Here is a 24200-nt window from a genome sequence, read left to right as displayed (position 1 = left end):
ATGAATATTTCAATCCTTTTGATGACTCTTATTATCTTATAATTGTAGCTTACACTGCAGAACCTATTGCAATTATCTCAAATCTGATATTTCTCACTGCATCATAAATTTTTCAAGTACTTGGATATATATTGGTCTAAGAACCAAGTGATCTATACCACTTAGAACTTATACCAAGTTAAGGTCGTGGTATGTGCTTGTTGGAATCAAATTTCTCTATGATCTAAAGGTCTTCAATCCTCTCAAGGGTGTAAACATCTAATACATGTTTTACCTTAAGTTTGCAATTCTAAGTCGTATTTGCACCTTGCCTCAGTTGAGTACTATACAAATCCTATTTTCACAGCTCTTGAATTGGGAATATTATGTAAATGTTTCCTCCACTTAAAGTCTTTTAAATTATAAACTTCTGAGTTTGATTTTTCAATGAACTTTGTTGATGCCATTTTACATGTGTACTCTTTCTGTTCTCTGTTGTGTTTCATTACTTTTTGTTTAATTGTTATTTCCGTACTGTATTTGGTTACCTAAAATTTGAAACTTTAAAGCTTGGGTTTTTTATATATTCTCAGACCTGCTTCATTTCTAATATGTTTTTTTTTGTTCAGCTGCAGTTGTGAAGTTGAAAACTTTGACAAGTTCTCTTCCTGTAGATGAACACTTCTCAAATACTCTTCTGGAGAGGATAAGTTTCTTGCAAAAGATACTAGTACGTGTTGTTTCGATTATTTTTAGTTTCATGGAGTTGCATACTCAGAGAACTGGGAACATACAGACTGATATAATCAGGAAACATCCACGAGAATTTTCTTCTAGTGGTTCAAAGAAATTGTTCTGTGAGACGAGAATTATTTGGCAGCAAAAGGCAATTGTCATGGTGATTGAAGCAGGTGGTGTTAATTGGTTAGTAGGTAAGGTATGCTTTTCTTTAGTTTATTTGCTGGCATTGTCTTTCATTTGATTTGCATTTACTGCATTTTCCAAATTTAGTTTCCTGTTGTTTTATGTGTATTCAATTGTCAGCATTAGTGATTTGGTGCATTAGTTTTGCTGACTATGAATAATTTCATTCTCTCTTTTGAGAAGATGTAAATTATCTTTTTTGTCTTCTAGCTTATTTATTTATCTTTGTTGTTCACCAGAGAATGTCAATAAATATGCTTTTTGCTACCTATGAAAATTTCCCTCGTAAGCACTCCATCATTAATGAAGTTGGATCTGCTTGGAACATGACATATACCTCAACTCACTGATACATCAAGTTGCACTGTGTGGGGCTGTCATCTAAACAATTCAAACGATACCTAGTATCAAACCTCTCAGCTATCAGGATTCCACTTGGTTAAACTCCTAAAACATTGGCTCCGTTGATGGTCGTTTCAAAGCTCTTTCGGCAGTGGAGTAAAATGTTGGATCTCCATAATTGACTTCACACCCATGATTTCTGCAGTGATGTAACATTCCTATCTGACCTAAGGTTTAAAATTTCGACCCATGCCGAGGTTTCGGTTTTGGACCGGAATGATACGGTTTCGATATTGTATCATGTCGTGCCAATATAGTTTTAGTATTTTTAAATAAAATATATTAATTAAAAACTAAAATATTTAACATAAATATTTAAAAAATAAACAATATAAAAAATAATCTTTAAAAAAGGAAAAGATATGAAAATAGATAAATAAATAAAATTTTTATTATAATTTTAAAATTAAAATAAATAAAATATAAAATTAATTAGATAATTTTATTAGGGTTTAATAAAGTCTCTTTAGATTATCTCCATCATAGCTAGTAGTTGATTAAAATAATTAAACTAAGTTTAATTAAAAAAAAATCTGAAATCCGACACCACTCCCGATCCCGCACGACTTCGGCGCTGTCGCGGGGTTGCGTGACCAGCCATGGCCACGGGGATTACCTGACTCCTTCGGCGCGACCGCGTTGGCCGTGTTACTCCTCTGCAGGGATCGCAGGGTCGCATGATGCCTCCGCGGTGGTAGCGGAAGGATTATGCGACCCCTCCGATGCTGTTGCAGGGTCGAGCGACCTCTCCGTTGGGACCACGGGGTCGCGCAACACGTCGCACCTGTCGCGAGTTTGGTGCCGGGGTTCGGTCGACCGATTAATCAAAGCTTACCAACGATTAGCTCTAAACCCATATATTTATACACTAGTTATGGTTGAACTAGACAAGTTTTCTATGTGACATGAGGAGTAAATGCTAAGCTCAAAGTGTGACAGGAAACATTGGAATTAAAAGTTTTTAGAGTAAAGATCAAATGTATGAAATTTAAGTTTAATAATATTAGATGTAATAGGGAAATTGTTAGGATAGGAGATGAGAAGTTATCTATAGGTGAAAGTTTAAATGTTTTAAGATTATTTTTGTAAAAGAATGGAAGGATTGATAGAGATGTTTTATATTGAATACTAACAGTATGGTGGAAATGAAGGAGAGCATTGTGTGTTCTGTGTTCCTAAAGTGCCTCATAAACTTAAAGATAAGTTTTATAAGACAAGAGTTAGATTCACTATGTTATATGAAGCTACTACATGAGCAAAAGATGAAAGTGAGATGAGGATGTTAAGGTGAATGTGCATACATACGAGGATGAACATGATAAAAATAAGAACATTAGAGAATAAAATTGGGGATGCACCTATGGATGGAAATCTTTGAGTGACACATTTAAGATAATTGGATATGTACTTAGACGAATATCCCGGTTAGGCAATGTGTGGCCATGACAAATACACACTAATAAAGGAAGAGGGAAACTAAAGATGACTTACTTAGTAATAAAAAATAGGATAAAATTATTTAAATATAGATGATGATATAGTAGGATATTCAACACAATCACGTAAGAGGATCCATATATCCGACCCCATTTAGTAGGATAAAATCTTGGTTGTTGTTGTATGATTATTAATAAATAAAAATAATTTTGATTATTCTAACATGAGCATTTATAGTAAATATTAATAATTTTTTTTTGTTAAAAAATTAATACACTCTTATATTTAAAAAAAATATCGAAATCGTATCGGCAAGGTACTATACCAAAACCGTTTTCAGAACTAAAACATTGGTACGACTCCAAATTTTAAACCTTGGTAAAATTTTAATCTCTTGAATAAAATAAATAATAATTTATACATTGTCATCAATATGTGATACATGAACCTATATTTTTTTGTTGGGATTAGTGAATCAATTTCATCTTGCTTGATTAATGATTTATTATTCTTAAATCTATATTGTATTGCATTAAATATTTTGATTTGTAAAAATCATAAAAAAGAGGGAATGTGTTTACCTTATTCTATATTTTTTATACGAAGCTTATAATTCATGGGTTTAAAATCATCAAAACAATTTATAAGTACTTGGTAGTTGGTATTTGAATTTACCAATTGACCCTAACTTAATCCTTGATGTTTTTTCTTGTGTCTTTGTGATGATTAATGGGATTGTGTTTTTTTTTTTTGGAAAAAGATATTGAGTAATTAAGTGTCACTTTATTAATTAGGCAACTGATACATTGAGATAAAGGAATGAAAATATAGAAATATTGGAACCATGAGACATTTAGCACCCGACTCTCTCTAGCTAGCAATTCAGTCCAAAACCTAGTTACATGAAAACTAAGTTACACCAGCTAGACTCGAAATCTATCAATTCGTAGCAGTTTATAGGGGGCCTCCCTATAGGCCTTCCTTGAAAAAGCTGGCAACCTCAGCTTCCATAGTGAGCGTTTGCTTCCAAGAACAAAGTACCTGAGCCTTATTCAATCTGTTGTCTTGGAAAACAGAATTTCATTGAGCAACCCACAAGTACATCCATGCCTCAGTGAAAGTGTGGAGCATCCATCTACAGAGAAACAACTCTTACTAATGCCACAGACATACTCCCAGTCCATTGCAAGGAAAAGATTGGAAAAAGCCTGATCTATTCTTTTCTTGCAACTGGATATGAAAGGAAAATATGCGAGGTAGATTGATTCAAATGGCTATGGCACATGACATAGGAATAGTTTAACAAAGCTATCCACTTTCTTTAAAATGGGCCAGGTTATAATTTTGACCTTGATCATGGAAAAGGAATGTCAAACTAACTTAAGTTGGAGAGATTTATACCTCCCTGCTTGAGTACAAGGTACATTGATTTCCTCAAAGATTTCCCATCTGTGGATCATCTACATGCAATACCACGGAGGTGAAGGAGATTATGGAATACTTTGCGCTATCTGGATCAGCAATATAAGCTTCAAACATGGAACACACTTACTAAAACAAAGTCCAAGAGTCGGTGAAGCTACGTCGAGTTGATTAAGGCAGAACTCTTGATTCACAGTTAAAAAAATACTGGAAAGGACCATTCTAACACCATGTGGTCATATCAATGACTGTGCTATATGTATAACTCAGCCCCTGTGGAAGTTCCTGTATCTGCTAAAAGTAAAAGTCTGGCCTGCCAAATGTACCTTCAAGATACGACCAAGCTTGATCTGGAGAGGCGATCTATTCTCTAGATGCAAAGCAGGCTGCAGAAACTATACATTTCCTCAAAATATACTCATAGATAGGACCACCACCATTTACACAAGAGAAGGGTTATACTCTCAAGTAGGGTGCAAACGAATCGAATCGAGCCGAATAATATGAAAATATTGATATTCGAGTTCGAGCTTGAAAAATATATATGATATTCAAAGCTTGATTCGGAATTCAAAAATACAAATAATTTTGGCTCGAGCTTGATTCAAATAAAATTCGAGCTCGAGTTCAATTCGAATTGTTCGAACCTTAATTTGGATATATTCGAATTATAATTCGACATGACTTAGATTCGAATTCGGTTAGAATTATTCAAACCTTAATTTGAATATATTTAAGTTAAAATTGTGTAAAAATAATTAGAATTCGATTTGTGTTTGGTTCGCAAGTAGCTCGTGAACAATCGAACCAAATAGTATAGGTTTGAATTCGGCTATTTCGGGTCGAATTCGATAATTTCGAATACGAATCGAATATATTTCTAGCCGGCTCGAAAAGCTCACGAACCGGCTTTATTCATTTGCACCCCTACTCTCAAGCACTAATAATACCCAATCCTTCTGTAGATACTAGCTTGCATACTGAATCCCACATGGCCAGATTCCTGACAGATGAGACTGAGGAATATCAATGATGCCAAAAGAACCCTTGTCGAATGGAGGCAAGTCTATGTCTGACCTATACTACAAGGAGCTAAATTGTGCAGGAATACATAATGAGTGAAATGATGAATGATGAATGATGACACTATTTATCAAAGTGAATCTCCTTCCTAGAAAATGAAAAAAAATTCATCCAAGGTGTAAGCCGTGAAGAAACTCTTGAGACAAAACTATCCAGTGCTCTCTACTAGGTGTACTCATACCACGCTGGAAACCCAGATAAGAAATCAGAAACTGCTGCAGAGTACATTTAGGCAACCACATCCACTAAATCACTGCTGACAGAAGAAGATTCCAAAAAAATAATTTCTGCATGCATCCCAAGGTCCATGTCAGACACATTATCACCAAAAGGGAAGGCATCCACCTAGCCTATGCTCTGGATCATCCTTTGAGCTGATCCTTGCAGTGTGTCTCTTGTTACCTTGCTCCGCTGTCTCCCTTGTACCTCTGGAGTCCGGCCAATCTGGCAAGCCATAAATTGCAAACAATTGGATGGAAATCTCTTATGCATGGTCTTATCGAGAATGAAATAGATGGAAGAATCGCTACCAAAGATTTTGTTTGTGCAGTAGCATAAACTGATAGAAAACAATCCTTGCTGAGATCCCTCCCAAACCACTGGGACTGGAGAATTGAGAATGAAGCGATTCTGTTTGGTGACACTTGTAGAGCAGTGCCCTCCACTGCAGAAGCAACAAAACCCAAACCTTTGCAATTTCACTACTGCCTTATCGATGTCAATATAGGCTTCTAGAATCTCTTCTGAGTAAATGAGTAAAATAAGCCCTAAGTACGCTTGTAGAGGTCCTCCAAGCTAGTTTTCCTATGAAGAGTTTGGCTGGGACAGATGGCTCATCCACTGCCTAAGAACCCACCTGAGAGCCCTTCCTCCTGGCTGAGGACCACCTGGCCCTGCCCCTTCTGTTTCCTGATACTCCTCTATAGGGTTGTGTTCTTGGCTGCAAGAACGTTTGCCTGCCCTCTAACCTATAAGGATTTTGTTAAGTGGATCCCTGTTCATTTATATGTTTCATAATCAAGAAACTGCTGATAGTTTCATTTATTAAATGCGATCTAATTTCATTTAATTATCTCCATAATTGAGAAACTGCAGATAGTTTCATGTTCAAATCTAAGTGGGAATCAACTTCTTTCATGATGCATTGTCGACTACACTCCTATTTTTCATTCCATGATACTTCTTTTACCTATATTGTTATTTAGAAAACTTCTTGTTTCATACTTCCTATTCTATGGTTCAGTCTCATTGCACCAATTGTATGGTTAGTTGGACTATCCTTCGAGAGATGAAATACAAATAATGTATGCTATCAATTCCTAAGTTTATATCATACTCAACCTAATTTTGGGTAGCATAGGAAGAAATCTACAGTTCACAATGTGCAGATTATCATTGAAGATGCTTCCTTTCTTTTTTGCTTATTGCATTTCAAACAGTACCTTTCAAAATTAATCAAATCCGTATTGCTATACTTCTGAGCATTTGCTCGATGCATTAGTCTGCAAAGCATGCATTGGCGCTTGGTGTGATGATCATTTCATTCACTCTTATTTTGTGGTTTTGGTCATGTGAATTGACCTTTTGCAGAGCTTTTACGGGTTATTAGAAGGTTGAATTTGAAACAACAGTGGACTGACTTGTCCCTTAGTTATTTGACTCTGGGAACTCTAAAGTCAGCACTCTGTGAAAATCCACGGGCCCAAAATCATTTTAGGAGCATTGGAGGACTTGATGTTTTGTTGGACGGGCTTGGACTTCCATCCAGCAATTTTTCCTTTTCAAACAAGATGATTCTTAGTGAAGATGATAGGTAGGCCCCTTGACAATGTTTTTTTTTAATATGACAGTTTAAATGATTAATTTTTTTTGTTTAATGTCTTGTACTGTACGAGATTATTGTTTTTGCTATATTCATGTGTGGTATACTATGAAGCTTTCATTTTTTATTTATTGCAAATTACTTTTACTTGGCAACCATGTGAGGTACCGAATCTTCTCCATGGATGCACCTAATCACTTAAATGAGGAAAAAAATTCCTTCTTGTTTATTTCTAGAAAAAATTAATAGAACCTGATTTTCCCTTTTTGTTTCTAGATTTATTTTCATGATTATTTTCCTCTGTTCCATGGTATGTATAGGAATTCAGAAGCGAGGAGGAAGGAAGCTTCATGTATTTGGTAATTAGTTAGTCTAGGAAAACTAGTGTCATAGATTCAATTAGGGATGTCTCTATATATATTGAGACAAGATACAAATACGTGGGACATTTTTGTTGAACTACCAGGCTAATATTCCTTCTAAAGTTGGAGCTTATGTATTAGTCATTCTTAATTTATTGTATAGCTAAATAAAATGAGCTCTCCAAAGCCAAGTGAAATTATAGAGTATATTGTTATACACGAAAGGTATAAAGAGACAATCTTCTTTGAAAAATTGCATTGGTATCAATTTTAGTTAATTCAATTCTGTTAAATCAATATTAATCTTAATTAAATTAATTTTAATTTTTAATCAATTTATTTCTTATTTTAATGATTTCCAATTCTGATTGAATCTTTTAATTAATTTACTTAGTTTTAACTAACTAAATCAATTATAACTTAATTTTAATTAATTCTCATTAATCTAATTAAATTTAATTAACCTAAGTAATTTTAATTTGTTTAATTAAATTAAAATTTAATATCTATTAAAATTAATTATGATAAATGTTAAATAATCTAATTATTTAAATCATACTGAAATTTAAATTAATTTTTTATTAATTTATTAATTTATGCCTAGAATTTAATTTAATTTAACTATTAAAAATAGTTAGTCAATTTAATAAAATTTCTAATTTTAATTTGTTAAGTAACAAAAATCTATAATGCAATTTAATTAATAAAATTACATAAAATCAATTAGGTTAATTAATTATTTGTTTAAATTACTCTAACTAGATTAATTAAACTTAATTTAAATTCAATTTATCTAATTTGATCAATTAATTTTAATCATTTAATTAAATATTATTATTTAAAAGGCGGTGCGGTTGATGTCCGCCTCCCGCCTAGGCGGCTGCCTCAGCTGCCATTTAGAACACTGATCATGACCCACACCTACTTGTGGATAACCCGAAAGGCTCGACCTAATGACTCAACAGCTCGACGGCTCGACAAGTCGAATCGGATCAGCTTGAACCAACTCAGATTGACTCGATAGCTTAGGGTGGTGCCACGTAGGTACATCCTATTGACCTCGAGCCAGCCGAATATTGACAGTATCATAAGTCGCTACTGCAAGTTGAATCGAGAAGTTGTAGTGTGCGAGACTCAATTAGAGTTTCTAAGTCAGTATGATATCAGAATGGGCTTGAGTAGTTAGGTTGATACGGTCAAATTGGTGAAGAGATAGAGGAAAGCTTTCCCTAATAGTAGAACCAGAAGGGCGAAAGATTGAGCTGGGGAGGTCGACCACTAGTAGCAGAGTTAGAGGGCGAAAAGATACTTATTATTTTTAACATTAAACAAATACAAACAAACTTGGTGTGAAGATGCCAACTCTAGAGCCTAGTGAGTCTAGAGAGATACCTATGGCGACCTATTCCGAGAAGGAGAAAATTTGAGGCAACCTGTCTAGAATAGTGGATAAGTTGCTATTTTGTTCGAGATATATGATAAGTGGCGACCTTGTTCGAGACAGAGGAATATGAATGACTTTGTCTAAGACAGAGGAGATAAGTGGCGATCCTGTCCGAGACGACTCTCTCCAAGATAGAGGAGATAATTAGTGATCGAGACAAAGGAGATTAGTGCCGACTCTATTCGAGATAGAGCAATATAAGGCGACTCTGTTTGAGATAGAGGAGATAAGTGACGACCGTGTCCGAGACAGAAGAGATAAATGACAACTCTGTTCGAGACAGAGGAATATGAGGCGACTCTGTTTGAGGAGATAAGTGGTGACCCTGGGATAGATGATAAATGATGACCTTGTTTGAGATAGAGGAGTATGAGGGGATTTTGTCCATGGAAAACTAGATAAGTGGCGACTCTATCCGACAGAGAGGAGATAAAGTAGTGATTCGTCGAGACAGAGGAAATAAGTGGCGACTTTGTTTGAGACAGAGGAAATAAGCTCAATTCGCGACTCTCAAATACTCGTGGAGTCGGGGAAAGAATAATAAACTCAATCCCTCAACTCATGAATGCTCGTGCAATTGGGGAGAGAATAGCTCGATCCCTCAACTTCCGAATGCTTGTCGAATCGAGAGAGAATAGCTCGATCTCTCCACCCCCGAATGCCCTTGGAGTCAAGATAGAGTAGCTCGACCCCTCGATTCCCTAATGCTTACGGAGTTGAGGAGAGAATAGCTCGATCCCTCGACTCCTGAATGGAGTCGGAGAGAGCTTAGCTCGATCCCTCGATTCCCAAATGCCCATAGAGTGGGGGAGAGAATAGCTTGACCTCTCACCTCCTGAATGATCGTGGAGTCGAGAGAATATTTGAATTGGTCTCTTAGTAAGGGAGTGTTCACTACCACAAAGGGGGAAAGAGTGTGCAATCTTGATATCGCTCTAAATCTGGGAAATATAGAAGTACCTGAGAATTTCTAGAGGCATGAGACAAACACTAAATTTATCATTTATATAAATGGAATGTGGGGATTAGGAAATCAATAAAATCAATGAATTATAAAAGAAGTTAAAGAAGTCATTATTATTCAGAGAGGCCAAGGTTCCATCTTAAGACCATGGGGCAACAAGTCTGTGATCCTCTGAAGAGATGGATGAACTTCCTCTTGATTGGGAATTGCTGCTTCAAATTTGTTATCACCTCTTATCCTTCTCCTATAAGAAAAGCGTGCAGCTTGTTTCCAAATTGCACTAAGCTGTACCTTGGATTCTTCTTCACCTTCTTCAATTTCATAATTCAATTTGATTCACCCCCCTTCCAGCCTCAGCATACCTATTGGAGAGCAAGATATAATATCCACTGTGCTCTCAAACAAATGCTCCACTGCCAATTTGCAAACTCCAGATTCCTCAAAATGCGACATGCACCCCCAACATTGAAATCTTCTTCAAAGGGCATGTTTTTTTTATCAATTCCGAAACCTCTTTCATCCTTCCAGCCCAACCTAGAAGATTCACCCTGCAAGCATAATGCATCTGTGTTGGCTTGCTGTTTTGCCCTAGCGCTTCATCAAAATATCTCTTCCGTCTCAGCAAGTCCAGCATGGTGGCAAGCGTATTAAGTTCTCTTTGCATTCCATGTCCCAGGATCATAGCACTCCAAGAGGCTGCACCCTATCAAAGATTTTTCTACCATGATCAAGCTTTCCATGTTCAACGTAGCACTCACATTGATCTTGCATCTCCGAAACTAGTTTAACAGCTTCTACTTCAGCTCCGTTCTGTATAAAACGTGCAATCATTGTGTGCCAAGATCACACTGCTAATCCCTCTCTACTTGAGAAGTAGACATAATTCCGTAAGACTGGAAGCAATATATTAAAACCTACTGAGTATTTCAAAACATAATCTGCAATGTCCTTTTCAATAAGAGCTTGAATTTGTTTCAAAGAACTAAAACCAGGTGAGATGGTGTGAAAGATAAGTCCAAGGTGTTAGTTTGCAATTGGATATCATAAAAAGCAGAGTACCTTTAATAGCATCAGCAAACATGTCAACAAGAGATGAAGACATGAGCAATCCATCCTCTTTCATCATCTTATCCCTTTCCCTGATTCAAACTCCAAATTTTGATATATATTTGTGTTCTTTCTTTTCTTTTTCATTGTTTTCATTCTTTCATCTCCAATCTCCAATTCGCCACTAGCACTGTACACTAACACAGTTCGTTCTAGTAAAGACCAAAACAATGGCACCACTTGAGATTTTGATGTGTTTATTGGTTTCTATGCTTGATACAATAAAGCTTCACAAATGCTCCACTGCCAATTTGCAAACTCCAGATTCCTCAAAATGCGACATGCACCCCCAACATTGAAATCTTCTTCAAAGGGCATGTTTTTTTTATCAATTCCGAAACCTCTTTCATCCTTCCAGCCCAACCTAGAAGATTCACCCTGCAAGCATAATGAATCTGTGTTGGCTTGCTGTTTTGCCCAAGCGCTTCATCAAAATATCTCTTCCGTCTCAGCAAGTCCAGCATGGTGGCAAGCGTATTAACTTCTCTTTGCATTCCATGTCCCAGGATCATAGCACTCCAAGAGGCTGCACCCTATCAAAGATTTTTCTACCATGATCAAGCTTTCCATGTTCAACGTAGCACTCACATTGATCTTGCATCTCCGAAACTAGTTTAACAGCTTCTACTTCAGCTCCGTTCTGTATAAAACGTGCAATCATTGTGTGCCAAGATCACACTGCTAATCCCTCTCTACTTGAGAAGTAGACATAATTCCGTAAGACTGGAAGCAATATATTAAAACCTACTGAGTATTTCAAAACATAATCTGCAATGTCCTTTTCAATAAGAGCTTGAATTTGTTTCAAAGAACTAAAACCAGGTGAGACAGTGTGAAAGATCAAGTCCAAGGTGTTAGTTTGCAATTGGATATCATAAAAAGCAGAGTACCTTTAATAGCATCAGCAAACATGTCAACAAGAGATGAAGACATGAGCAATCCATCCTCTTTCATCATCTTATCCCTTTCCCTGATTCAAACTCCAAATTTTGATATATATTTGTGTTCTTTCTTTTCTTTTTCATTGTTTTCATTCTTTCATCTCCAATCTCCAATTCGCCACTAGCACTGTACACTAACACAGTTCGTTCTAGTAAAGACCAAAACAATGGCACCACTTGAGATTTTGATGTGTTTATTGGAGAGCAAGATATAATATCCACTGTGCTCTCAAACAAATGCTCCACTGCCAATTTGCAAACTCCAGATTCCTCAAAATGCGACATGCACCCCCAACATTGAAATCTTCTTCAAAGGGCATGTTTTTTTTATCAATTCCGAAACCTCTTTCATCCTTCCAGCCCAACCTAGAAGATTCACCCTGCAAGCATAATGCATCTGTGTTGGCTTGCTGTTTTGCCCTAGCGCTTCATCAAAATATCTCTTCCGTCTCAGCAAGTCCAGCATGGTGGCAAGCGTATTAAGTTCTCTTTGCATTCCATGTCCCAGGATCATAGCACTCCAAGAGGCTGCACCCTATCAAAGATTTTTCTACCATGATCAAGCTTTCCATGTTCAACGTAGCACTCACATTGATCTTGCATCTCCGAAACTAGTTTAACAGCTTCTACATCAGCTCCGTTCTGTATAAAACGTGCAATCATTGTGTGCCAAGATCACTGCTAATCCCTCTCTACTTGAGAAGTAGACATAATTCCGTAAGACTGGAAGCAATATATTAAAACCTACTGAGTACTTCAAAACATAATCTGCAATGTCCTTTTCAATAAGAGCTTGAATTTGTTTCAAAGAACTAAAACCAGTGAGATGGTGTGAAAGATAAGTTCAAGGTGTTAGTTTGCAATTGGATATCATAAAAAGCAGAGTACCTTTAATAGCATCAGCAAACATGTCAACAAGAGATGAAGACATGAGCAATCCATCCTCTTTCATCATCTTATCCCTTTCCCTGATTCAAACTCCAAATTTTGATATATATTTGTGTTCTTTCTTTTCTTTTTCATTGTTTTCATTCTTTCATCTCCAATCTCCAATTCGCCACTAGCACTGTACACTAACACAGTTCGTTCTAGTAAAGACCAAAACAATGGCACCACTTGAGATTTTGATGTGTTTATTGGTTTCTATGCTTGATACAATAAAGCTTCAGTCAGTATTCTTACTGATTTACATCCCTACTTCTGGTTGCACCTGCCTGTACTTTCTTCTTGTTGCACCTGCTTGTACTTTCTTCTTGTTGCACCTGCTTGTACTTTCTTCTTGTTGCACCTGCCTGTACCTGATATTTTGACCTTTTTTTCATGTTTGTCTTCAATTGAAGGAGTTTTTGATTGAAAATTTTATTCTTCTATTTTCTAATGATTTTTAATTTGTTTGCCTGTCATCTTTATTATTCTGACTAAGTCTTGTTCTAATTTACTTGACTGATAGTTTTCTGTGTAAATGAAACACTACCATCTTTTAATTTTTTTCTTTACTTGATTTGGTGGTCAATTGGTTGTTTTTTTACTGTTAGTTTGATTTGAGTGAAAATTTGTTTGATTCTTCTCTTTTTTATGATCTGTATACTAAAAATATTTTATTTTTGTTATGCAGAAGTGGAATTTTTCAGCTCCAACTTCTCTCTTTGGAAGTACTAAGGGAGTCCGTGTATCCTGAAGTGTTAACATTATTCTTTCAAGTGTTTTTGCACTCATAATCGGCTTCAGGATTTTGCTGATTAAAAATATAACTTTATCATATATCTTTATAAAGTTAGTACTTTGGAAATAAAGTACATGATTGGTGGCTGTACAGCTTGAAATAGAGTACACAAAATTGGTGGCTGTACAGCTTCAGCATTTCAGGTGGAACTGGTGGTCAATTCAGCTATACACGACAATATGATTCTCTAGTTACTGTCAACTAAGCCCATTTCAGTGTTTTGTTGGATCATGTTCTCACTGTACCATACAAAGATAAAAAGATAGCTAAGAATAACTGACTAACAATTATTTATTGCTATACCAGAGGCATGATAATGTATTCACTGTACCAACACCAAAACATACTCGGTGGAACAGTTATCAATTTTTTTTTTTTGCTAACTCAATCTTTCTAATTTGTGTCCGTACACTTAGCATGGTTAGAACATTAAATATGATTTGTTTGGTTTGAGCCTAAATACAACCGAGTTCGATTTTCTTATGCATTGAGCTATATAATTAATTAGCCAAGCTTCTGTGAACTTCCCTATGCTTTGATGTCAAGCTTAACTCTGTTCTTGACTAACTACTCAAGTTGGGTCATGTGGGTGACTATAAACCTAACTGAGGCTGCAACCTGATTGCTAAGTTGCTATGTACTTAATATCGTTCTTCTGAAATGGTGCATTTTCTTGTTTGCATTATCTTTGTTTCCTTAAACAATTAAACAGGTTTGGTAATGTAAACAATATGCAATTTCTATATGAAAATGGGCGGATACAGAAATTTGCAAATAGCATATGCTGGCCAGCGTTTTTACTTCAACAATGCATTCAGAGAGGGTTAGATTCTTCAATATCTTGCAATCAATTGCTCAGCAAAAACTATGCAGACAGACCAGAACAAATACCCACTGCAGAAATTTCTATCTGGGACAGTATTGTTAGTCCTAAATTAAGTGAATGGAATGAATATTCTGTTAAACTGAGCAGAATTCTCTGCTCTTTCCTTCTTGCTCCTGAAGACACAAGATTTCATCATGATCACGATGCTATCACTCAGAGTGCTTTGCCTATCTCGCTGGCCTACTGGGAACTTTCTATAAGATGGGCAATGAAGGTTTTTTTCACTGTATTTCCATGCATCAAAGCATGCACTAATGAGAGCAAGCTACCAAATCATATAAGGTGAACTTTTCTTTATCCAATCCTTATGTTTTTTTTTCTTTTCTTTTCTTTTTTTCCCATTTCAACATAAATTATGTACTTTGAAATTGGATTGGTTGCTTTTAATGTTCATGAATTTTCATATTTGAAACAAAGATGTTTCTTTTAGCCACAGTGAAAACTGTGTAATTCTAATTTACTATGAGTAGTTGTACAGAAACAGTAATGAATTCTAGTGAATTATCAATTTTGGAACATTCTGTCAGAGTTAATCATTAGTCATATATAATTAAAGAAATTAATAAAGAATGACTATGGTTCACTGAGTCATAAATTCTGATTGTGATACTTGGTCATTTTAATAGCATCTTCCAATCTTTATATTGAACTATAATCAATGTGACATTCAAAATAGTTATTGATGTATTAGAATTATTCTTCTTTCACTAGTTTCCTCAAAAAATGTTATTGCTGCTTGAATTCCTTCAGAGATAATATTGTAATGAACAATGTTTTGCTGTCTTATTTTAGTCAGAATTCCGATCTGTGGGAAGAGAACAAACTGATGAACATTCTTAATGTCATTTTCCTTTGCTTCATATCTTTCTTTTCCAAGCTGTACGTTCTTAATTTTCTCTGTCGTTGCTACTTGCTACAACTCCATGTTCTCTTTTTACTGTTTGTATTTCACTTGTGGTATTCTCATTTTTTTTTTGTTTTGCTACGATTTCTGTTTGCAGCTTGTTATTGTAGTGGTCATATTGAGATGTGAATTTCATTTTCTATGGTTTTTATAATTCCTATAGGCATAATGCTCTTATATTTAATTTTAAATTTATAATTGACAAATTAACATTTTGGTAATTTGGTGATATATTCACGATTTAGAGATAATACTAATTCTTAGTTTAATTAGTTATTTTTCTGTATGATTATATTATATTGTTCTATTGAGTGGTGTTTCTTGCTTTGTATTTTTTATCTAGGCTTCAACAATCTTAAAATTTCACATTTGATTAAATGAAAATGAAAATATTTGTCATCGTGTTTCCCTCAACTATGGCTGGATGTTTCTTTTCTTTTTTGCTTAATTGCCTTTAAGTATGTTCCGATTGTCTTGGTTAGATTTGTAGCAATTTTCGTAATTGAAATTCATGTAGCTATTAGAAGGGAATCTACTTCCAGCTTTTCTTTCCAAATTGACTCAATTTGATATTCCAAATGCAATTGACTTATGTTATTCCTATGCCTATTTGTAGCATGAATATTTTAGAACTTGCACTAATATAAAATAGTAGGAACAACACTTTGCATATTCTAGAAGCCTAAGCTGAAGAAATCTTGAAAAGTGTGCTTTTATAACATCTTACGTTAGAAATACCTTGCATTTTATATTTCCATTTAAATTATATTTTATTAAATGCAGAGGAGTGTGTTGTCTATCCTAATACGTTTTCCAAAAATAAAAAAGAGGAACAATTGGTTACATTCATAATTGAGAACAATGTTGCAATTTGACTTTTCTTATGGTCAAGAAAAATATTTTTTTTTTATAAAGATTGTTGGAGAAAATTTAAAAGAACTTAGTATAGGATAGTGGTGTTAGATACACAACTCAGGCATGCTATTAGTAGAAGTAACTCCTATTTATTTTTTAGCTAGCTCCATGTATCTAGCCCTTCAAGCCGAATAATCCTGGTATTAAATCTGGAAGCGCTTGTAGCGGGCGTCTCAGCAGCTCAACATCCTAGGTTTGTAATCCCACTATAGGAAAATGCCTTGCAGTGTGCCATGGAAGATAAGAGTTGTAGAAATAAAAATGTTAAGGTGGATGTGCAGACATACGAGGATGAATCAGATAAAAAATGAGAATATTAGAAAAAAAAGTTGGGGTTGCACTTGTTGAGGGAAAACATGAGGAAAAATTGAGGAAGAGCCAGACTAAAAAAAAGCTTTGTTAGCGGTAGTAAAATAACATAAAATTTATTTAAATATAGATGATAATATATAATAGGGAATAAAGTTCAATGACATAGAAAGATTTATATAGACGACCCCACTTTTCATACACTGATAATTGTAGTTACAAGAAACAAACAAAACCGAATTAAACCAAATGTCAAGGTTTTAAATTATTTCACTTTATCCAGGTTGAATCCAACAAAATTCAAGAAAGAAAATTATATTTTATGGCCATTTTTTATTAAATACCAATCAATAAATTTCTAGCACAATTACATAAAACCACATAAATATACATTCATTTTAACAAAATTACATCCTTAATAATACAAACCCGTCCGGCCTTTAAATCTAAAATTGCTCTAATTTTACATAATTTGAAAATAAAAGGTGCCCTCAAATGTTTGATTTTCATTCCAGTATTTATAATAATTTTGCGCAAACCATTATGAAAAAAGAAATATATAATTTATAAATGACTAAAAGTGAAGGGGAGCCTTGACGCAACGGTAAAGTTTTTTTTTAAATGACTAAAAGTAAAAACTAAAATTAATTGCTTGGAAACATATTTAATTTGAAGGCTGTGATGATGATTAACTTAATTATCAAGTGTATATTATCTAATCTAATTAAGTAAATAATTAATTATATTTATAAAATTATTATTATTATTATTAATTTAATTAAATAAGTATTGAAATCATATTGGTACGACAAATAAGGTACTTAAATCATATGTTTCATTGGGAGATTGAAATTGCTCGGCACATAGAAAAGTGAAATTGATTTAAAGAACTTGACAAAGGAGATGAAGGCATTACATATGCACAAAAGGTGAGAAACATTGCAAACCTATGTACTGACGTTGTGAGCTATTTCCTAAAGACACTCCAATTGAGGTATTCTAATCTTCAAAAAATTAATCTTTTTTATCTCTCAAATTTAAAATTTTATGGATTGACAATGTGTTTTTAGAATGGAGTTCTCCTTGGTGGCGAAGAACAATGCAAATTAGAAATGAAAAATATAATAAGTTAAGATTTCAATTTAAAATTATAATTTGTAATTGACTCTATAAGAGAGTTGGCGTTTTTATATATTAATTAATTTTTGATTAATATTTATTTTTCTCTTTATCCTTGCTTTGTCAATTTCGTCCCAATTTTTTTGTACCATTTGAGGGTTTGGTTTTGATGCAGCGTCATTAGGTGTATGCGCATGTACACACACACACACACACATATATATATATATATATATATTTCTCTTTTTATATCATCTGTAGCTCTTCTTTTTTATTGAAGTTTAATATCTAGTGATGGTTATTTGGTTATAGTTTTCTATTTCACTGGGTTCAATAATTTTTAGATTATTTAGTTTTTCTTTATTGCTTTACATGGCTAACCTGGGACCCATCATTCTTAAAGTTCAGCTCCCTTGGGTTATTAGACATGCTAGATGCTAACCTTTGATTTTGGCAATTTGGCCGTCTGCACCACCATGGGTTTTAGCTAAGATGATTCATGAAATTCCATTGGTTGATCTCTATTTGGACAAAATCTGAATATTTGGATCAATTTAACTTGCTTTTGTAAATTTTTTCTTGAGTTGCTAATGTCCTACACCACATGGAAAATTTATTTGAAGTTGCCATGTTGTTTGAATTTATTCAGCTTGATGTTGCGATCCATGGGAAAGTTTAATAATTTTCTTATATATTGGGAGTTCCATTATGGCGAGCTTTCTTTCTCATTTTTTTATCACAAGTATTATTAAAAAAAAAATTGATTTTCTTTTTCAGGATTTTGGCCAGTTCTTTGCAACATTACATCCTCTGTACATTTAGAAAGGTTCTTGTTTCTGCTCCAGCTTTGCTTAATATCTTTCGGGAGGAGGGGATTTGGGAGTTGATTTTCTCAGAGAAGTTTTTCTATTTTGGGTCTAGTGTAGAAGAATTTAGGAAGGAGATTGCTTCATATTCAGATGTTCTCAATGTCCCTAGCCTATCTTCTAGGCCGAAAAATGTTGATGATCTGACAGAAGTACCAGAGGTTGACATTCTTCAAGTTGAAGCAATTTCATTCTTGGAGTTTGTTGCAGCACTACAAGAAAACAAAAGCAATTTGGTAATAGCTCATTTTATTCTTTTGTGCCATACTATTAATTTAAATCATACAACCATCCATAGAGATAATTCCAGTCTTTTTATATGCTGATTTTCATGGTTTTGGTAGTATATTAACTTTTTTTTGTCATTGCATTTTTTTTTTTGAAAAAAATATTCTCAAGTATGTCAATGTAGCTTCATTTACAAGGTTTAAAATCTTTGTCCATACTCAAGATCGGCTCTTGGTTTGGTTGTGCCTATGTACTATATTGACGTTGGAACTCCATTTATGTTGTGTACCATATATATTGTACTCCATAGTCATTATTGGTCAACCTAGTTTCACATACAAGGTAAAAATATTAGTTTATTGTCAATATTTGTTCTTGGTCTTAAGTGACAACTCCACCCATGGCAAATAAACTCAGCCATGGTTAGTTGTAGGCTCGGATAAATGAAGAAGGTTTTGCTAGGTTAGATTGCTAGGCAATATAAAACATAGATAAATATTATGTATGGATCCATTAAACTATTGTACATAGGTCCGTTCCCAGAAGGAATGCGTTGTAGGGTCCGACTGCAACGTTTTAACAAACAACACTACATCTCCTTGAGAACTTGGATGTAGTGTTAAATGCGTAAGAAATCCTACATTGGTTAAGAATAAATATTATAGAAATATTGATTGTCTTTGATTTATAATATAGAGAGTAAGAACAGTTCACTAGCAAAACAATAGAGGTACTAAATATGATGAATAAGAGAAAAATTAATATTTTACATTTACAAGAGAAAATAGGTATGGAGAAGGCAAAGATGATAGAAAAGTTTATGTTTTAAGCAGAGCCGAACCTGTGTTCGACGGGGCCTGAAGCGCATACTAAAAAGTGACTCTTTTGCTACGATAAATAATAATAAAGTTCAATTTACAAATAATATATATACTAAATATATAAATAAACTAAAAATAAATATATTACACCAATAAAAATTAATAAATATTTAAAATAATTATATAAATACTACTCGTCTAGCTGTTTTAGAGATAAAAATATTTATCAAATCTGCATAATTAATTGTCGATAACATTGATAGCCCATTTAGTGTATCCTATAACACTGAGACCAATGCAGTGACCGCAGGCAGTAGCAAGGCGACAAGTAATAACCACCATGCAATTAGGTTACAGTTCGCATAAGCGACTGAGGTAGCTTGCGACAACCCCATGCTACGCAATTAAGTCACGCGAGCAAAGGCCATCCGCTAGGCCGCGTCGAGTGAGATAGCCACTGCGAGAATTGACGCGATTAGGTCGCATAAACGATCCTTGTTGCATGATTAGGTTATAATTAGTGTCACGTGTTGCAAGACGAAGAAGATGGTCAAAGAAGAAGATTATGATTATCTCTTGTTCCATGGATCCGTGCCTTGGTAGAACGTCGAAGAAGAAATCGAGTGCAAAGAAAAGCAACACCGGAGAAGAAATTGTGTACAAAGAAGAGTCATGCATCGGTGTGTGCCTCGGAGTCGTGAGAATAGGTTTAACGGTCCTTTAGGGTGCATGTCTCTCATTTTTTAATATAATTAAAAAAATGGGCCCTTCATTGGGCTGGGCCCTGAGGCGGTTGCCTCTCTGGCCTCATGGAAGTTACAACTTTGGTTTTAAGTTATAATACACATGAAAGACTAAACGAGAAATGAATTAGTATTATTGTAGATAGTTCATTAAGACATGAAGTAGTTGAAGTTGGTAAGAAGGGAAATAAGATTATAGTTCTCAAGATAGTGATAGCAAAAGAAACTATTAATGTAGTTAGTATATATGCATTTCAAGTATTATTAGATGGAGACACTAAATATAGGTCTTGGGAAAACCTAAATAAGGTAGTATAAAAAATTTTGACAAACGAAATAATTTTAACAGAACTAGATCTAAATGAGCATGTAAGAGTAATAATTAAGGAATATGATAGGGTGTATGGTTGCTATGTTTTTGAAATAAAAAACAGGAAGAAAAAATTATATTCATTTTATGATAACATATGAACTCATAATAACTTAGTCGGCCTCACCTAGTGGAAAAAAACTTAGTTGTTATTGTATATGAACTTATAATAGCTAATAAATGTTTCAAGAAGAGAGATGAATTCTTGGTTATGTTCAAAATGAGAATAATAATTCACAAATTGATTTTTTTTTTGGACTCACATGAGAGATTTATAAAGATTGTAAGGTCATTCTTGGAGAAAACTTAACCACCAACATAGGCTAGCGGTGATAGATACTTGGCTTAAGCATAGTAAGGTGTATGACTTTTAGGATTAAGTGGAGTTAAAGATAGGAAGCAAAGTATCTTTAATGACAAGGTAGAAGTACAGTTATTTGGAGAAATATATGACTATTCGAATACGACATTGGATAAGGCGATATCAAATTTTAAAACGATGGCTAAGAGTTTACTTGGTGAGTTAAGAGAATAGGCACCACCAATAAAGAATTTTAGTACCGGAATGAAGAAGTACATGAGAAAGTGACGAAAAAAATGAACAAGTTACAAGTTATTTTACATTTATAAGAACTAAGAAAACTTAAAAAGTATGTAGTAGTCAAGAAAAAACTCAAGAAAATAATGAGTGAAGTTAAGAATGAAGCTTTTGAATGCTTATATCAACATCTTGATATAAAAGAGGGGGAAAGAGACACTTGTTGAATAGCTAAAGTGAGAGAGAGGAAAATAAGGGATCTTTACCCATATAAAATGCATTAAAGATGAATATAATAGGGTACTATTGAAGGATGAGGAAAAAAAAAGGCGGTGAAGGAGATATTTTTATTAACTTTTATTTAAGGTTTAGGTGACCAACTTAGGAAATTAAAGTAGGTTAGAAGAGTATAGATGTCACTTCACCATGAGCTAGACTTGTCGCGAAACTATCTTCACTCGTGCATAAACTGCAATAATGTCAAAGCAAAGATAAATACATTGCTAACCAAACTAACTAAATGCATATATATGAAGAAATTCCACTAGTGCCATGCACACATTTCAGTAAATAATCTAGAGGTCAAAAACTCTATAAGTAAGCACAAAATGCAAAGTGGATATTAGGAAGAAGTCCGTGATATTAAAAAACATATCTCATAACAGAATTTAAGGAATAGAAACTAATCTAGATCTATGCTTTTAGCTAGTTTAAGAATATTAATCTTTTATTATAAATTACTTCTAAATCAGCTCTTAGACAAATTTATCATTTCTCGTATTTTCTCTTTTTTATGATTTAATGTATCAATGAATCCACAGACATGTATATATATTGCAATCTGCCAAGTAAAAGATACATTGCATATAGGGATGAAAAGGATAGTTTGGTGCACCAACCTTACCCTACTTTGCAAGAGGTTATTTTTGAGATCTGAACCTGTGACCTCTAGGTCACATGACAACAGCTTTATCGTTGTGCCGAGGCTCCCCTTCACAGTGTTTATAGGGATGAACAATCCAAAATCCATCCAAAACGAAATGCATTATAATCATATATGGTAGCAAAAGGCGAATACGCTCGCCCCAGCACCCCCACCAACCCGTCCCAAGGCCAACACGGAGGAGGTAAATCACGGGCGACTACTAGCCTTTGGAATAATGACTAGCACATAAGGGAAACATTTACCTCGGCTTTGTCGAGATTTGAACGCCAGACCTTATGGTGGCACACCTCATGTGCTAGCCACTAGATCGTCCCGAGGGGACTGCATCATAATCTATAAGGTGAATGAGTTGCAATTCACTCTATAGAGATATATCATATATAAATGGGATGAACTATTTGCAATCCACTTAATACAAAATACATCGTATAAATATATAAATGGTGAATCACTCGCAATCCACTTAGAGACCTAGAGACCTAGAGATCTAGAGATGCATTTTATAAAAGAAAGGGCGAGTGACCCTTATTTAACTTAGTGAGTAAGCCATCTCATAGAAAATGACTGAAGCCTATACACGCGTGAAATGAACTTAAAGGCTCTTTTTTAAGCGTGAAGCTAATTCTCTATAATATAAATAATTCATTTTCTTTCTTTCTTTATTTTTTTCAGGATAATAAATCACTACACCAAGTTAAACTCACATAAGGACGATACTCCGCCTCCTTAGAACTCAACAAAATCTGTTATAAGGTAGATATAGTTGCTACCATTAAAGAATAAGTAAGAGAACCCTAATAACCTTCCCAAAAAGTTGTAGAAAGATGAGTCGTTGCTAGCAAAGGACGACAAACAACATAATGGCGGTGACGTGACCTTTATCAAGACCATGAGAAGGGAAAGAGATAGCAACAACGATGAGACCTCTATCCGATGACAATGAGGGAAGAAGACGGTGGCAGTGTCTAGACCAAGTGGTATCGATTGGATAGTAGCGGTAGAGCGGCAACAGCCGACCTACAACAATTGGGCATCAGCAGTAATGATGACAAGGTAGTATCATCTCAAGTTTATAGAGAAGAGAGAGAAAAACATTGTCCCTGCGCCTGCAATTTGCTTCTTATCAATTAGAATTGCAATGTCCTTCCTTGTATCACCAGATGAATCTCTTTAATAAGTAGTGACTATCACATGTTTGTCAAATTCTCTCTAAGCAGTGTAGCGTCGTCCCCTGTCATCATGTTTAGGGCCAATCTTTTATGTAGGATCCAACCTATCATTCTGCATGTGTTTGGTGCTATCCAACTCCATATGATGTATACTTGGTCAATCAATTTACTTGTACTTCATTTCTGTTGGTTCATGTTAGTCTAATAAATCTCTTGTTCAATTTGTTAGACTCCCACTGAATGTCTTGTCCACCTTGTTTTTGCCTTGTTAATAAAATATTTATGTTTGTGTAGTTGGATATGGTATCATTTCTTTTCTTTATTCTGATTGCAGCCAGAATGCTCAGTACTGTTAGATATACTTGAGCAGTCAGCTTGTATGCCTGAAATATCTAGTATTCTTTTGAAGAGCCTGCATCGAATATTACAGCTTGCTGTTGTGCAAACTACTGCTGCTTTCAATTCATTGGATGCAATTTCTAGAGTTCTCAAGGTTGCCTGTATTCAAGCTCTAGAGCTTAGAAAGCTTAAAAGCTCAAGCCAGTATTTAGTGGATGATGTCAATGTACATACTGAATGGATCAGTCAGCTAACTCACCGTTGGGTTAAATGCATAGAATCTTCATTTGAGCTTTTTACAGACTATCTTTGCCTAGCAGAGAATGGAGGGTATTTAGTTTTGCATAGCTCCAGTTGTATTGATAGCTTATTTGATCTATTTTGGGAAGAAAATCTCCGTAGGCGTGTGTTGGAGCAAATTCTTTCTTTACTTAAGG

At 34.6% G+C, this 24200-nt stretch overlaps 1 protein-coding gene across 2 annotated transcripts in view; it reads left to right on the top strand.

Moving 5' to 3' along the window:
* LOC122041062 (BEACH domain-containing protein B) overlaps nt 1-24200 on the top strand; it is a 117080-nt gene that overhangs the window by 12414 nt on the left and 80466 nt on the right. For both annotated transcript variants that reach the window (XM_042600606.1, XM_042600605.1), the window contains exons 6-11: nt 609-911; nt 6838-7060; nt 13503-13556; nt 14323-14778; nt 18521-18845; nt 23759-24199. In XM_042600606.1, the coding sequence (XP_042456540.1) occupies nt 609-911; nt 6838-7060; nt 13503-13556; nt 14323-14778; nt 18521-18845; nt 23759-24199 (1802 nt within the window). The remainder of the gene's footprint in view (nt 1-608; nt 912-6837; nt 7061-13502; nt 13557-14322; nt 14779-18520; nt 18846-23758; nt 24200) is intronic.

Source organism: Zingiber officinale, chromosome 2A, assembly GCF_018446385.1.
Source record: "Zingiber officinale cultivar Zhangliang chromosome 2A, Zo_v1.1, whole genome shotgun sequence".
In the NCBI taxonomy this organism is placed as follows: Eukaryota; Viridiplantae; Streptophyta; class Magnoliopsida; order Zingiberales; family Zingiberaceae; genus Zingiber; species Zingiber officinale.
The sequence above is the reverse complement of the archived record's forward strand: the minus strand, read 5'-3'. Positions and strand labels throughout refer to the sequence as shown.